At 42.9% G+C, this 17648-nt stretch overlaps 1 protein-coding gene across 1 annotated transcript in view; it reads right to left on the bottom strand.

Annotated features, from left to right (window-relative positions):
• The window catches only part of TRRAP (transformation/transcription domain associated protein), a 108696-nt gene that overhangs the window by 45810 nt on the left and 45238 nt on the right, over positions 1-17648 (bottom strand). The window contains exons 26-35 of the mRNA XM_070760239.1: positions 16921-17181; positions 15421-15582; positions 12754-12850; positions 10425-10546; positions 8778-8948; positions 6324-6392; positions 3769-3822; positions 856-975; positions 115-237; positions 20-36 (exon numbers count right to left, since the gene is read on the bottom strand). Coding sequence (XP_070616340.1) covers positions 20-36; positions 115-237; positions 856-975; positions 3769-3822; positions 6324-6392; positions 8778-8948; positions 10425-10546; positions 12754-12850; positions 15421-15582; positions 16921-17181 — 1196 coding nt within the window. The remainder of the gene's footprint in view (positions 1-19; positions 37-114; positions 238-855; positions 976-3768; positions 3823-6323; positions 6393-8777; positions 8949-10424; positions 10547-12753; positions 12851-15420; positions 15583-16920; positions 17182-17648) is intronic.

The raw sequence follows: 17648 nt of genomic DNA, 5'->3' as shown, positions 1-17648 counted from the left end.
ACCATTCACGCGGTCAGACAGCGATAGCCATGCAACCTTTATGCAAAAGGCCCCAGGCCCCCCAGGCTTAACCTGCAGCTGAAGAGTCCTTCATGGTGAGGAGCCGGTTCTTACCATGAACATGCGGCTCCACTGCGGATCGTTCAAGGTGGCTTCCATCATGAAGAGCTCGACCGTCTGCGACGGATGGCGGGTGGAGGGAAACTTGATCAGCGGTTCTCGGAAGGGACTGCCAGCCTGAAAAGTAGGTTAAGGAAGGAAAGAGAGTCGGTTGACACAGGAGCACGCAGAAAGCAGGGAGGGAGGAAAAGGGGATAGAGAGAGGAAAGAGGAGGGGGACAAAGGAGGGAGGGGGAGGGAGGGAGGGGGGAGGGAGGGAAGGAGGGAAGGAAGGAAGGAAGGAAGGAAAGAGAAAAGAAATTAGGATAGAGAAGGGATGGGAGGGAGGGATAGAGGAAGAAAGGGGTAGAAGAAGAAATTAGGAATAGAGAAGGGAGGGAAGGGAGGGAGGAAGGATAGAGAGAAGGAAATAGGATAGAGAGAAGGAAGGAAGGAGAGGAAGGAAGGAAGGAAGGAAGGAAGGAAGGATAGAGAAAAGAAATTAGGATAGAGAGAAGGGGGTGGATGGAGGGAGGGAAGAAGGAAGGAAGAAAAGGTAGAGGAAGAAATTAGGATAGAGAGAAGGGAGGGAAGGAGGGAGGAAGGATAGAGAGAAGGAAATAGGATAGATAGGGAGAAGGAAGGAAGGAAGGAAGGAAGGAAGGAAGGAAGGAAGGAAGGAAGGAAGGAAGGAAGGAAGGAAAAAAACAGAAGAAAGATCAGTTTGGAGAACATGTAAGAAAACAGGTTCTTTACCTCAATCAACATGGCCCGTTCTGTCTTCATCACCACTTCCAGCAAAGGTTTGACCAGGGTTTGAGGAGCAGCCGGGATCAGATGAAAGAGGTTTATAATTGCTGAGCAAATCTTCATTTCCTGCAGAGGAAATAGAAATATCGGCTAGCGTCCAGGATTTAGAGAAGCTTCCGAAACAGGGGGGTGTGATCTTGTTGTGATCCACCAGCAGCCCCGTGTAGCTGATAGCGGATCCCATCCAAGACGAGGGTCAATGAGGTGACGCGTGAGTGGCCTGTGCAGCCGGCAGCCGAAATCGGACAGCGGGGAATCTGGTGAGTACTTTGTGGCAGAGGTTCAGCCAGGGCCTTCGGAACCTCCAGCGCCTCACATAAGTGATGAGGAAGAGGAGGAGCCTGTTTTTAATGCAGGGGTGTGCAGAGCTGCCAATAGGCAGGAGTGGCTACTCGGGAGGAGGAGGTCTCCTCGGGAGTAAGGCTTGGGACTAACTGGCCACTCCCCTAGACTACTTAAGGAATGCCGGGGGGAAAACTCTGCAGGAAACAACTGGTTTGAGAGTTTGTGCATTCGTGTGCTCTTGTTTGGAAAACTTCTGCTCGGCTTATCTGTTTTGGCTTCTGTTTTGCGGACTGACTTCCAGGCATCTTGCCAATCTCTGCAAGCTTCCTGTGATATCCAGGACTAGTTCCTTATCTTTGCTTTCTGACTTTATGGACTTATGCCAGCTGTCATGCCGTATAATTAACAGCTGGGTTTTTTCAAGAAAAACACTGATTTAACATTTATTTGTGGGGTGAACACTACTGAGCTAGTTTATTAGATAGCGGTTAATCAATTAAATTCAGGTTTGAACAAACCAGTCTAGTCTGTAGCTGGGGGCAGAACAAATCTCTTGGCAGTTGGGCATTAGCAACTCAAAATATTTAGAGATACAGTGATCCCCCCCGCTCGTTGCGAGGGTTCCGTTCCAGGAGCCCCCCGCAACGAGCGGGTTTTCGCGAAGTAGCGATGCGGAAGTAAAAACACCTTCTGCGCATGTGCAGATTGTGTTTTTATTCCCACAGCGCTAGCGACGTAGCCGAAGATTGGGGGGGGGGGCGCGCTGTTTGCCGCCGGCATGGAGGGGCTTCCTAGCAGCCCCCCAAACCCGGGTTGGGGGGTCCGGGGGGCGCTGGCTCTCGCCGCTTTCGAGCTGAATCCGGGAGCGAATTCGCTCCCCGGATTCAGCTCGAAAGCGGCTGGAGAACGAACGGCAAGGAACGCCTTTTCCACGCCGTTCATTCTCGCCGATTTCGAGCTGAATCCAGGAGCGAATTTGCTCCCGGATTCAGCTCGAAAGCGGCGAGAATGAACGGCGTGGGGCGGGGCAAAGGGCGTGGCGGCCAGCGAGGAGTTTCCGTGGGCGGTGGGGGAAACTCCTCGCTGACGCCAGCAAGAGGGGGAAGACCCAGGGAAGCCGCTGCCATCTACGCATGCGTGCCCGGCACGCATGCGTAGATGGTATTTTTGACTTCCGGGTTGAAAAATAGCGAAGTACCCTGTTCGCAATGGTTGGGGACGCAATAAACGGGGGATCACTGTATATAAATACACACACACACCAAATCTCCTAGTGGAAAAAATAAAGAACATGCTTAAAACTCCTTCGCACCGGCAAGTGTTACGTAAACAACTTGGTCACAGACAAGAAAACAAGAGGACAAATCACAGCACTGCACTCAAAGGCACAATGCCTTCTGCCCCAATGGGCAACGAAGACAACTAACAAAACACAGCAAAGATAACAAACAGAACCAAAAAGGTACTAAAAGGAACAACAGGGAGGGGGGGAGGGGGAGGGGGGAGGGAGGGAGGGAGGGAGGAACAGGAGGGAGGAAGGAAGGAAGGAAACAGGAGGAAGGAAGGAAGGGTGGAAGTAAGTAAAGTAAAGTAAGGAAGGAAGGAAGGAAGGAAGGAAGGAAGAAGAGAGGGAGGGAGGGAGGAGGGAGGGAGGGAAGGAAGGAAGGAGAAGAGGAGAAATGGAGGGAGGGAGGAAGGAGAGAAAGAAGGGGTATTTAATTTAATTTGATTTATATGCCACCCCAATCCCAACGGGAAAGAAGTGTAGGAAGGAAGACGGAAGAGGAGGAAGAAGGGAGGGAGGAAAGAGGGAAGGAAAGAGGAAGGAGGAGGACGTGGAGGGTAGGGGGGAGGAGGAGGGAGGGAGGGGAGGGAGGAAGAGGCAGAAGGAGGGGAAGTAAAGGAGGAAGAAGCAAAGAGAAGAAAGGAAGGAAAGGAAGGGAAAGGGAGAGAAAAAAGATGACAAGAGAAAGAGAAGGGAGGGAGGGAAGGAAGGAATAAACAGAGGAAGATAACTGAAGGAGGAGGAATGAATGGAAGGAAGGAAGGAAAGAAAGGAACAGGGGAAGGATAACTGAAGGAGGAGGATGAATGGAAGGAAGGAAGGAAGGAAGGAAGGAAAGAAGGAATAGGGGAAGATAACTGAAGGAGGAGGATGAATAGAAGGAAGGTGAAGATGAGAAGGAGGAAGCTGGCAAGGAGGAGACAGAGGAAGATGAGGAGGAGGAAGCAGAGAAGGAGGGAAATCACCCTTGTAGCCTCTACCATCAATTCTCACCTCTACCCCTTCCACGCAGGCTGAACCAAACAACAGAAGAAGGAAAAGAAAAGAAAAAACAAAAATTCACAGCATGAACAACAACAACAAAAGGGAACACAAATGCCAAAAAAAAAAAAAACCAAAACCAATTTTTTTAAAAATAAAATAAATATCCACCTGTATGTGCTGTTTCCTTTTAACTGCAATCAATGGAAGGGAGGAGTGGGGGAGAGAAAAACAAACCAGCAAACCAAGAAAACTAGATTTTTATTTTTATCTTTTTTTAATTTAAAGTAGGGGAATCACGTTCTCACCTCAAACTGACCGAACGGAGAGAAGGAACCTTTCCTGCCCTCTGCAAGACTGTCCTAAGGATGGGAAAAGCAACTTTTTTTTTCTTGGAATGCCACGCACACACGGAATACACACGGGGTCCCCGTATTTTAAAAAAAAAATATTATTATTATTATTATTTTTTAAAGGCAGACTGGGGTGGGCCTGGTTGGGAGGGGAAGCAGTGTGTGTTTGTGTGACATTAGAGCTGCACAAGACAGTGAAATCCAGTGAATCCCAGCGACCAGTTAGGTCCCACAGAGTGGGTCTTCTCCGGGTCCCGTCAACTAAACAATGTCGCTTGGCGAGACCCAGGGGAAGAGCCTCCTCTGTGGCGGCCCCGGCCCTCTGGAACCAACTCCCCTCGGAGATTAGAATTGCCCCCACCCTCCTTGCCATTCGTAAGCTACTTAAAACCCACCTCTGCCGTCAGGCATGGGGGAATTGAGATCCTCTTTCCCCCCTAGGCCCTTTACAATTGTATGCATGGTATGTATGTATGTATGTCTGGTTTTTATATTAGTGGGTTTTTAATCGTTTTTAATATTGTACACTGTTTTATTATTGCTGTTAGACGCTCCGAGAGGGGCGGCATACAAATCCAATCAATCAATCAATAATAAATAAATAAATAAATAAAAGCAGAATTCAGATTCTTTGAGATGGTGACACAGACCGGGTGGCGTGCAGAGGTCTCTTCTGGTGGTTGGTTATATACATGTGTGCGTGTGTGTGTTATGTGTGTGTACACAAACACACACACACATAAACAGGTCCTGGAGATGAGACCCCACCCATCTGTTCATTCTCACATACGCACAAACACAGCCTCGGTTTTTAAGAAAACCGTCTGAATAAGGGAGGAAATTGCAAGTGGAGAGACGGATTTCTGGCGAGAGGAGGCTTTTGGCAGCACCTAGACCAGGGGGCTCCGAACATGGAAAGTTTTAAGACTTTGTGGACTTCAACTCCCAGAATTCCCCAGCCCACGTGCCCTAGCAAAATCTATCCTGTGCTATCTTCCTTTCTCCTTCCTTTTCTCCCTTCCTTCCCTTCCTAACTTTTTTATTATTTTTTTTTAATTGTTGTTGTTGTTGTTGTTATTTAAATTTGTATGCCACCCCCCTCTCCAAAGACTCGGGACAGCTCACAACATTACTCCCTTCTTCCCTCCCTCCCTCCCTCCCTTCTAATTTCTTTCGTTCCTTCCTTTCTTCCTTTCCTTCTTCTAATTTTTCTATCTTTCCTTCCCTCCCTCTCCAATTTTTCCTTCCTTCCCTCCCTTCCTCCAATTTTTCCTTCCTTCCTTCCCTCCTTTTGTAATTTTTCCATTCCTCCAATTTTCTTTCTTTTCTTCCTTCCTTCTCTTCCTCCCCTCCAATTTTTCTTTCCTTCCAATTTTTTTCTTTCTTCCCTCCCTCCCTTTTTTAATTTTTCCTTCCTTCCTTTCCTCCTTTTCTAATTTTTCCATTCCTCCAATTTTTCTTTCTTTCTTTCCTTCTTTCCTTCTCTTCCTTCCCTCCAATTTTTCTTTCCTTTCTTCCAATTTTTCTTTTCTTCCCTCCCTCCCTTTTTATTTTTTCCTTCCTTCCTTCCCTCCTTTTCTAATTTTTCACTTCCTCCAATTTTTCTTTCCTTCCTTCCTTCCTTCCTTCCTTCCTTCCTTCTCTTCCTCCCCTCCAATTTTTCTTTCCTTCCTTCCAATTTTTTTCTTTCTTCCCTCCCTCCCTTTTTAATTTTTCCTTCCTTCCTTCCCTCCTTTTCTAATTTTTCCCTTCCTCCAATTTTTCTTTCCTTCCTTCCTTCTCTTCCTCCCCTCCAATTTTTCTTTCCTTCCTTCCCATTTTTCTCTTTCTTCCCTCCCTCCCTTTTTAATTTTTCCTTCCTTCCTTCCCTCCTTTTCTAATTTTTCCCTTCCTCCAATTTTTCTTTCCTTCCTTCCTTCCTCCCTTCTCTTCCTTCCCTCCAATTTTTCTTTCCTTCCTTCCAATTTTTTCTTTCTACCCTCCCTCCCTTTTTATTTTTTCTTCCTTCCTTCCTTCCTTCCTTCCTTCCATCCATCCATCCATCCATCCATCCATCCATCCATCCATCCATCATTGGTGCTCTCTAATTATCTGCAACGTCCCAATGGCAATAACCCAGAGAGCTTTCCAAGCATGAAGCTTGGGGGGAAACTGAGCAAGCCATTCACTCAAGACTAAATTGCTAACATTGTGGTTCGGCCACAACTTTCCAAACAAAGGTATCTCACACACCATTCTCTCGGGGAGGGGGGAGGAAGCGGGGGAGAGTTTCTTTGTACTTCTGCTCCATCAGTTTATGTCCCACCAGCCACCTCTCAATGCCGTAGAGGGGCTACGTGCCAATTATGAAAAAAATAAAAATAAAAAACGCCTCCATCCTAGGGAAAAAAAACTTCTTAAGTTTTGGAATCAAAACCTGGCAGTTATATGTGGCGTTTCTCCCTTCTATCGCAAGCGTCTCTCTTTTAGAGTTCAAAGCCCTCCCCAAAAAATGAACCTCGGCTACTTACGTTTCCATCGCTCCTCTGTCCTCCTTTATGGGTAAGGACTACCACCTCCATCCATTTACGCAGGTGTTGCTACAAAAAGGATCAAAGAGATCGGTCAGATCCTGTGGATCCCGATGAGAAAAATCACTGGTAGAAGATTATTGAATTTCTAGAGATTGACTGATTTGAACATGCATGGCCTGGACTGTTTATTTGGACTGTGCTATTTCTTAACAGTAAACACCATATGTACTTTAGTTAAAATTAGTTAAAATCTATTGTTTGATGATTATGGCATATTAGTTTATGTATAAGCAATATATCAAGAATTTTGGTTTATACACGTATAGTAGTTAAAATTAGATTAAATGTATTGTTTGATGATTATGGTATATCAATTTATGTATAAGCAATATATTAAGAAATGTAGTTTATATATGCTTAGTACTTATGATTTTGAAAATTCTAACCTAAATTCATTAGACTTTTTAATATTCAACATATATTCAATTATGTATTCTTTTTCTGTATTTGAATCTATACTTTCAAGAGAAGCGGGGGAAATACACCCCCACTTTATGTTTAATGTTTGTATGTGTGTCTGTTTATTTTAAGAAAAACTAATAAAAAATTTAAAAATAATTAAAAAAAACACCATATGTACTTTAATGTACAGTATCTGTGTGTGTGACTGGATAATTACCGTATTTTTCCATGTATAAGACCCACCTTTTTCCAACCTAAAAGAGGCTGATAATTAGGGTGAGTCTTATACTCTGAATGTAGCTTTTCCCCCAGCCCTAATTAGCTACTAACGATCTTCCCAGCTCTTACCTTGCAGGCTCTTTCATTGTTTCTCTCTGCAAAGAATGTTTTCCAAGCCCTATGTCTTTGCAGGGGTTTTTTTCATTACTCTAATTTGCTATGAGTAAGTTTCTTTCCAGCCCTAACCAGGTGCTAACAATGTTCCCAGTTTTCACCAGCTTGCAAGCTCTTTCATTGTTACCCTCTGGGAAAAATGTTTTCCAGCCCTATGTCTTTGCAGGGTTTTTTTCATTACTCTAACTTGCTCTGAGTAACTTTCTTTCCCGCCCAAACCAGGTGCTAACAATGTTCCCAGTTTTTACCAGCTTGCAAGCTCTTTCACTGTTACCCTCTGCAAAGAATGTTTTCAAAGCCCTAAGTCTTTGTAGGGGTTTTTTCATTACTCTAACTTGCTCTAAGTAAGTTTCTTTCCAGGTGCTAACAATGTTCCCAGTTTTTACAAGCTTGCAAGCTCTTTCACTGTTACCCTCTGCAAAGAATGTTTTCAAAGCCCTAAGTCTTTGTAGGGTTTTTTTCATTACTCTAACTTGCTCTGAGTAAGTTTCTTTCCAGCCCTAAATAGGTGCTAATGATGTTCCCAGCTCTTACCCGCTTGCAAGCTCTTTCATTGTTACTCTCTGCGAGGAATGTTTTTCAAACCCTGTCTTTGTAGAGGTTTTTTTTTTCATAGTTTTACTTGCTCCGAATGTTTGTTTCCAGCCCTAACCAGGTGCTAACGATGTTCCCAGCTCTTGCCGGCTTGCAAGCTCTTTCATTGTTACTCTCTGCAAAGAGGAATGTTTTTCAAGCCCTAAGTCATTGCAGGGTTCTTTCCATTGCTCTACTTGCTCCGACTGTTTCTTTCCAGGTGCTAATGATGTTCCCAGCTCTTACTGGCTTGCAAGCTCTTTGGTTGTTACTCTCTCAGAATTTAAAAAAAAATTAAGCCTTTAACCAGGGGATAAAATAATGTGCTGAACCTGACCAGACTAAGGACGCTAGCCAGAGGAATACCTGGTAAGCAGATTCTTTTCCCTATTTTCCTCCCCAAAAACTAAGGTGCACCTTATACTCCGAAAAATATGGTACTAATATCTACTGCAGAGGTCTCCAAACTTGACAACTTTAAGACTGGTGGACTTCAACTCCCAGAATTCTCCAGCCGAGAATTCTGGGAGTTGAAGTCCAACCAGTCTTAAAGTTGCCTAGTTTGGAGACCCCTGATCTACTGCAACATCCTGTTTCTATGTTCACGTCCTTGATAACTCAAGGGTTGCTCTGCACACACCTTTAAACATAGAAACATAGAAATCTGACTGCAGAAAAAGACCTCATGGTCCATCTAGTCTGCCCTTATACTATTTCCTGTATTTTATCTTAGGATGGATACATATTTATCCCAGGCATGTTTAAATTCAGTTACAGTGAATTTATCTACCACGTCTGCTGGAAGTTTGTTCCAAGGATCTACTACTCTTTCAGTGAAATAATATTTTCTCACGTTGCTTTTGATCTTTCCCCCAACTAACTTCAGATTGTGTCCCCTTGTTCTTGTGTTCACTTTCCTATTAAAAACACTTCCCTCCTATTCACTTTCCTATTAAAAACATTTACTATTAAAAACACTTAATACAGTTCTTTCCCTCCTAACTTCTCCTTCCAGGGTCTTACCATCATCTGGTCACAAAATTTGTCGTTAAATGAGTTGGGGAAAAGCCTCGTCACCGATGTCAGCCTGTTGACCACGTTGAGGGTTAGGCTCCGATAGTCGCCCAGCATCATGAGCAATGGCCTCATGTGGGTGTGGATCTGGTCCACTTCAATCGTTGCACCTTCCAAAAACTGCAAGAAGCCGGAAAAAAACAGAGAAGGATCGGAGAATACTTAGGGACGGTGTTTTACAACTCTCATGTTTGCTTAATGATTGCCGCAAAAAAAAAAGGTCATTAAACTAGATCGGTCAAACACCCCAAACCTTTTTATGACTGCCACAACATAACGACGGTAATGGGCAAGGTGGCATGATGGTCATTACACAAAGTTTGTACACATAATCGGGTGGCAGGACCTAGGGGAAGAGCCTCCTCTTTAGTGGCCCCGGCCCTCTGAAATCAGCTCCCCCCCGGAGATTCGCACTGTCCCCACCCTCCTTTTGAAAGAGTTTAAAAACGCATCTTTGTCGCCAGGCCTGGGGTCATTAGATCTTCCCCCCTCACCAACAAATGTTTTGAGTATGATTTTATTGAATGAATGCTAATGTCAGTTTTTCAAGTCAGAATTTTTAAAGATTATTTTAAAGATTATTTTTATGGATATTCTAATAATTATAATAATAATAGTTTATTAGATTTGTATGCCGCCCCTCTCCAGAGACTCAGAGATATTAATTGGATTGCTATGCTATTATGTCCTCAGAGAGGGGCGGCATACAAATTCAATTAAATGAATGAATGAATGAATGAATGAATGAATGAATGAATGAATGAATGAATGAATGAATGAATGGGCTGGACACCCTGTAAGTGTATACTGTACATAATGAGTATTCAGCGTTCCCTCGATTTCCGCGGGGGATGTGTTCCGAGACCGCCCGCGAAAGTCGAATTTCCGCGAAGTAGAGATGCGGAAGTAAATACACCATTTTTGGCTATGAACAGTATCACAAGCTTCTCTTAACACTTTAAACCCCTAAATTACCATTTCCCATTCCCTTAACGACTATTTACTCACCATTATTACTGGTATTCACCATTGAATAAGACACTTAGTGATCCTGATATTTATTAAACATAATTATTTATTAACAATATTTTTTTTTTGTTATTTATTTGCAAAAATTATTAGTTTGGTGATGGCATATGACGTCATTGGGTGGGAAAAACCGTGGTATAGGGAAAAAAACGCGAAGTATTTTTTAATTAATATTTTTTGAAAAACCGTGGTATAGGCTATTCGCGAAGTTCGAACCCGCGAAAATAGAGGGAACACTGTACATACTGCTAATACTGCTTATGAATATACGTAAGAGCTGGACAGGGAAATCTTTACTTTGGACTTCAACTCCCAGAATTCTCCAGCCAGCCAAGGAGATTCCAGGCTAGGGGATTCTGGGAGTTGAAGTCTACACACAGCTGGAGAATTCTGGGAGCTGGAGGTGATAAATGTGACCTGGAGAAACCACTTTCACCACGATCTCAAAGAGAGACTCCATTGGACTCAAGCGCTGTCTGCTTTCTCACAGCTTCCGGTCTCGAGAAGAAGAAGAAAGGAAAAGGAAAGGAGACCAAGAGGAAAGAGCTTTGTTTCCCGGCCACCAACCTTCCTCATGCAGGCCTCGCCAGCTTCCTGAAGCTCATTGTTGGTCGAATTCAGGGCCTTGAAGAGCGCGCCGATGATTTTCTCTCGAGACTGGGGCAAGTAGTTGCAGGCAGCCAGGGCATCTGCGTGAAATAGAAGGAAGCGAGTCGACTTTGGAAGCCGGAATTCAAAACACAGGACCCGAAAAGTCAAGGGTCCCTCATTGCTTTTCTTTTTTCTTTTAAATAATCTTTCCCTTCCACCCTTCCACCTCTCACAATACTAGACAATACAGTATCAAGAGTAGAGACCTTCAAATTTCTAGGTTCTATCATATCTCAAGACCTAAAATGGTCACCTAACATCAAAAACATCATCAAAAAAGCACAACAAAGAAGGTTCTTTCTGCACCAACTCAGGGAGCTCAAACTGCCCAAGGAGCTGCTGATTCAGTTCTACAGAGGAATCATTGAATCTGTCATCTGCAGCTCTATAACTGTCTGGTTTGGTGCTGCAACCCAACAGGACCGACACAGACTTCAGAGGAGAATCAGAACTGCAGAACAAAACAACGGCTGCCAACCTGCCTTCCATCGAGGACCTGTATACTGCACGAGTCAAAAAGAGGGCGGGGAAAATATTTACTGACCGCTCACATCCTGGACACAAATTGTTTCAACTCCTACCCTCAAAACGTTGCTACAGAGCACTGCACACCAAGACAACTAGACACAAGAACAGTTTTTTTCCAAACGCCATCACTCTGCTAAACAAATAATTCCCTCAACACTGTCAGACTTTCTACTAAATCTGCACTTCTATTCTACTAGTTTTTCTCATCATTCCTTTCACCCATTTCCTCCCATGTTGACTGTATGACTGTAAATTGTTGCTTATATCCTAAGATTTTTATTAATATTGCTTCATGATTCTTGACAAATATATATTTTATTTTATGTACGCTGAGAGCATATGCACCAAGACAAATTGCTTGTGTGTCCAATCACACTTGGCCAATAAAAATCTATTCTATTCTATTCTATTTTAAATTAAAGCAAATAAACAAAATTAGACTAACAAACATATACAATGTATATCATACCAGGGGTAGGCAAAGTTGGCTCTTCTAAGACATATGGACTACAACTCCCAGAATTCCTGAACTAGCGTGATTGGCTCAGGAATTCTGGGAGTTGAAGTCCACAAGTCATAGAAGAGCCAACTTTGCCCTACCCCTGTCATAGGCATACATTCTATCACAACATCATTTTTCTTTTGTACATATTCGTAATATGTCTCAAAATGGGTGAACAGTGCAGTCAGGCGGTAGGGAAAGCAAGTAGAATGCTTGGCTGCATAGCAAGAAGTATAACAAGCAGGAAGAGGGAGATTGTGATCCCGCTGTATAGAGCGCTGGTGAGACCACATTTGGAATAATACTGTGTTCAGTTCTGGAGACCTCACCTACAAAAAGATATGGATAAAATTGAACGGGTCCAAAGACGGGCTACAAGAATGGTGGAAGGTCTTAAGCATAAAACGTATCAGGAAAGACTTCATGGACTCAATCTGTATAGTCTGGAGGACAGAAGGAAAAGGGGGGATATGATCGAAACATTTAAATATGTTAAAGGGTTAAATAAGGTTCAGGAGGGAAGTGTTTTTAATAGAAAAGTAAACACAAGAACAAGGGGACACAATCTGAAGTTAGTTGGGGGAAAGATCAAAAGCAACATGAGAAAATATTATTTTACTGAAAGAGTAAGTAGATCCTTGGAACAAACTTCCAGCAGACGTGGTTGGTAAATCCACAGTAACTGAATTTAAACATGCCTGGGATAAACATATATCCATCCTAAGATAAAATACAGGAAATAGTATAAGGGCAGACTAGATGGACCACAAGGTCTTTTTCTGCCGTCAATCTTCTATGTTTCTATAATTAGTTAAGTGTATTGACAATAATTTATTCTTATTCAATTTCATAACTATCTTTCTCTGTGTGCTTAGTGTAATTCCTTACATAGAAGATCTATTTGTCAACCATACTGTTGACTTTTGTAATCAAGTGACCTGTCAATGAATTCTTTTTATCTAGTTCTCCCTCTCTCTCTTTCTCTCTCTCTCTCTGTGTCTCTCTCTGTGTCTCTCTCTGTGTGTCTCTCTCTCTTTCTCTCTCTCTCTCTGTCTCTCTCTCTCTCTGTGTCTCTGTCTGTGTCTCTGTCTCTCTCTGTCTCTCTCTCTGTCTCTCTCTCTCTCTCTCTCCAACACAGCTGCCTTTATGGCTCAGAGCTGGCTCCATTTACACAGTAAACCTCTACTAGCTAGCTCCAAAGCTTGATCGACTTACTCAGAGCTGCGATTCGAAGGGGCACCAAAGACGGCAGGCTCTTGTAACAGGGCAATTTCATCAAGGCACAGTCTTCGGCCTCGCACAGATTCAGCAGCTGGAAGATGAAAAAGAAAAAAAGTCGGCCTTGGACACCACCCGGCTGACTTCCAGACCAAAGAGAAAAACCATTGACATACCAGCGTGAGCTCCAAAACGAAGGTGCTTCACCAACTTGTTGGTTATGACCTATAAAGCCCTTCATGGCACCGGACCAGATTATTTCAGGGACCACCTTCTGCTGCACGAATCCCAGCGACCGGTAAGGTCCCACAGAGTGGGTCTTCTCCGGGTGCCGTCAACTAAACAATGTCGTCTGACGGGACCCAGGGGAAGAGCCTTCTCTGTGGCGGCCCCGGCCCTTTGGAACCAACTCCCCCCAGAGATTAGAATTGCCCCCACCCTCCTTGCCTTTCGTAAGCTCCTTAAAACCCACCTCTGCCGCCAGGCATGGGGGAAATGAGATGCTCTTTCCCCCTAGGCGTTTACAATTTCATGCATGGTATGTCTGTATGTATGTTTGGTTTTTTATATTAATGGGTTTTTAATCATTTTTAGTATTTATTGGATTATTATTGTACATTGTTTTATTATTGCTGTTAGCCGCCCCGAGTCTCCGGAGAGGGGCAGCATACAAATCCAATAAATAAATAAACTTAGTAAGACATTTTGAAGCAAAACACCCTTGGTATAATAATGTTTCTTCTCCGTGGTATGTTCTGCCTTTCACCAATGATGGTTTTAGAGATTGTTTCTTTTTTAAATAGTCTTTATTAAATACACTGCTCAAAAATAAAATAAAGGGAACACTCAAATAACACATCCTAGATCTGAATGAATGAAATATTCTCATTGAATGCTTTGTTCTGTACAAAGTTGAATGTGCACAACAGCAGGTGAAACTGATTGTCAATCAGTGTTGCTTCCTAAGTGGACAGTTTGATTTCACAGAAGTTTGATTTACTTGGAGTTTTATTCTGTTTTTTAAGTGTTCCCTTTATTTTATTTTTTTTGAGCAGGGTATTTTTAAAAAGCCCCAATGGATAATTCCAAGGCTAATCTTGGTGGGTTTGTTACTAGACACATCTGAGGGGTTCACATAGGAGATGACCAGATGGTGCCCGAGGGAGGGATCAAACATGTAGTAAGTCTCAAAAGAGGTTTCACACTTTCTTTCTTTCTTTCTTTCTTTCTTTCTTTCTTTCTTTCTTTCTTTCTCTATCTATCTATCTATCTATCTATCTATCTATCTATCTATCTATCTATTTATTGGATTTGTATGCCGCCCCTCTCCAGAGACTCGGGGCGGGGCGGCTAACAGCAATAATAAAACAGCATATAATAATAATAATCCAATACTAAAAACAGTTAAAAACCCATTATTATAAAAACCAAACATACATACAGACATACCATGCATAAAATTGTAACGGCCTAGGGGGAAAGAGGATCTCAATTCCCCCATGCCTGGCGGCAGAGGTGGGTTTTGAGGAGTTTACGAAAGGCAAGGAGGGTGGGGGCAATTCTAATCTCTGGGGGGAGTTGGTTCCAGAGGGCCGGGGCCACCACAGAGAAGGCTCTTCCCCTGGGTCCCGCCAAGCAACATTGTTTAGTTGACGGGACCTGGAGAAGGCCAACTCTGTGGGACCTAACTGGACCCAGGAGCGCTCTGCAGGCTTCCCAAACCCTCTGCAAACCCCATTTTTGCAAAAAATGACCCCATTTTTTGCAAAAATTGGATGTAAGGGCAGGGTTTAAGGAGGCCAAAAATGGCTGTATTTCATGTATAAGACGCACCGACATTTCCACCCTCTTTTAGAAGGAGAAAGACTGTGTCTTATACTCCAAAAATACGGAATTTCCTTGCTTGCAAGAGTTATTGAATGAAAATCTAAGTTTCATCTGGAGAGATTCACGAATGCAAAGTTGCCCTTTTTGTACCCAAACCCCCTGAGATTTATCTTGGGATCCCTCCGAGGATCCCTTGTTTCTAATTTCTGCGTTCAACATTTAAAAACCCAAGACATTAAGCGGAAATTAGATTTGTTTCGCTATAATATTGTTTTTCATTATTGTTGTGAGCCGCCTGAGTCTTCGGAGAGGGGCGGCATCAAATCTAATAAATTATTATTAAATTATTATTATTAAATTATCCAAGCAGCGGGTAATTCTGCAGGTACATAAATATAAAAACATTCATGAACGCCAAACCTTTTCTCATTCTTATGAGTCAATAATAACTCACTATTAATCAAAGCATCCACAGGTGTGCTGATTTTTTTAAAAAATAATTTTTTTTATTGTTTTTTTGAAATTTTAACAAAAAGAAAAAAACATAAATTCAAAAACATAAATGTGTATACCATCACCAAACAAAATTATATTTCCCTCCACCAGGGAAGATTCAATTCTATATCTTTCATTTACCTCCACTCCGGGTGACATTGCTCATTCTTTATAGAGTGATTGAATTTTATTTTTTACATTTGCATCGCTTACTAATGTTAATATATGATTTTTAACCTTTTCCCACCGCCTCATTGTGTGTGATTTACACAAGTGTGCTCATTGACACAGAGTTCAATTTGCAAAACATAGAACCATCCAAAAGGGACGAAGGATAAATACCTCTGTGTAGAATACTTTGTGCTCTACCACATTGAGGTCCATGGTGAAAAGCCGGGGTTGCAGAGTTGTGCAAAACGTGTTCCCTTCCATCAAACCGATCTGGGCGTTTGCGGGTTGATGTCGGAGGAGGTGTTTTTTGGGAGGAACCATGTCTTGGAGAACCTAGAAGAAAAAGAGGAGGGGTGGACGTTGATCAAGAACACGATGTCACTGTTCAAAGCGCTTCTGCTTTGGCGACGCCGAACACTTCTCAGATCGCCAACAAACTGGAGATGGAACTACAGAAGTTCCAAATTTCTTTTCACACAATAGATTGGATGTGTCTACCAGCAAGTGGTTTACTTCCTCATCTGGACTTTCTACTTACATAGAAACATAGAAGACTGACAGCAGAAAAAGACCTCATGGTCCATCTAGTCTGCCCTTATACTATTTCCTGTATTTTACCTTAGGATGGATCTATGTTTATCTCAGGTATGTGTAAATTCAGTTACTGTGGATTTACCAACCACGTCTGCTGGAAGTATGTTCCAAGCATCTACTACTCTTTCAGTAAAATGTTTTCTCGTGTTACTTCTAATCTTTCCCCCAACTAACTTCAGATTCTGGCCTCTTGTTCTTGTGTTCACTTTCCTATTTAAAAAAAAACACTTCCTTCCTGAACCTTATTGAACCCTTTCACATATTTAGATGTTTCGATCACGTCCCCCCTTTCCCTTCTGTCCTCCAGACTAGGCAGAGGGAGTTCATGAAGTCTTTCCTGATAAGTTTGATGCTTAAGACCTTCCTCCATTTTTGCAGCCCGTCTTTGGACCCTTTCAATCTTTTTGTAGGTGAGGTCTCCAGAACTGAACACAGGATTCCAAATGGGGTCTCACCAGTGCTCTGTACAGCGGGATAACAATCTCCCTCTTCTTGCTTGTTATACCTCTAGCTATGCAGCCAAGCATTCTACTCGCTTTCCCTACCGCCTGAGCGTACTGCTCACCCATTTTGAGACTGTCAGAAATCACTACCCCTAAATCCTTCTCTTCTGAAGTTTTTGCTAGCACAGAACTGCCAATACAATACAGTAGTACCTCTAGATACGAGCTGCTCCACATGCAAGTATTCCAAATTACGAGCCACGACGCGAGCGAAATTTCTGTTGGCACCCGAGCTCAAATTCGGGATACGAGCTGAGCTTCCACTAGGTGGCGCAAGAATCCTTGCTTCTGGTTATCTTGGCGCGAAAAACAAAGTCTACAGGCATTCGTTCGAGATGCGAGTTGATCGACATACGAGCTCGGGTCTGGAATGAATTAAACTCGTATCTAGAGGTACTACTGTACTCAGATTTAGGATTCCTTTTGGTCAAGTGCATTATTCTACATTTGGAAACATTAAACTGTAGTTTCCATTGCTTTGACCACTAATCTAGTAAGGCTAAATCATTTGCCAAGTCGAGGACTAGCTGTCAACAAGAATTCAAGCTCCAGTTTTGCAGCTGCCCAGCCTCACCTCTTTATGGGGCTCCATGATCGCCGTGACGCTCTTGCCGGTCACCTGGGCCACCACCTGGAGGGAATGCATGGCCTGTTTCCTCACGGTGGAGTTGGGCGAGGTCACTTCCCGCACCAGGTCATGGGTCACGTGGTGGAAGGACTTCTCCTGGGCGGTGAGGATCTCCTCCGTCTTCTCCTCTTCCTTCAGCAACGTCGCGCATCGGATTAAGAGCTGCTCCAGGGTCGTCTTGGCCATGGCCACAGCCCCATTGGAAACCTGGGTGGGCGCGCGTTGAACCCCCAAGGAAAGGTTATTATAATGTTGGTTTTTTTAAAAAAAATACTTAGAACAATTAACCGGCCGAAGAATTTGCATCCATAAGTTGTGAATGCTGTGAATCCAACGCTGAAATAGTAGAGGGCCTCCTGCTTGAGTAGGGGGTTGGACTAGAAGACCTCCAAGGTCTCTTCCAACTCTCTATTCTATTCTATTCTATTCTATTCTATAATTCTTATTCTTCTATTTTTATTTGTATTCTATTATTCTATTCTATTATTCTATTCTATTATTCTATAATTCTTATTTTTATTCTTCCATTCTCATTCTTATTCTATTCTATTCTTCTATTCTATTCTTTTATTCTATTCTATAATTCTTATTCTTCCATTCTTATTATTATTCTATTCTATTCTTCTATTCATTCTTATTCTTATTCTATTCTATAATTCTTATTTTTCTATTCT

Source organism: Erythrolamprus reginae, chromosome 9 (assembly GCF_031021105.1).
Source record: "Erythrolamprus reginae isolate rEryReg1 chromosome 9, rEryReg1.hap1, whole genome shotgun sequence".
NCBI classification, from domain to species: domain Eukaryota; kingdom Metazoa; phylum Chordata; class Lepidosauria; order Squamata; family Dipsadidae; genus Erythrolamprus; species Erythrolamprus reginae.
The sequence above is the reverse complement of the archived record's forward strand: the minus strand, read 5'-3'. Positions and strand labels throughout refer to the sequence as shown.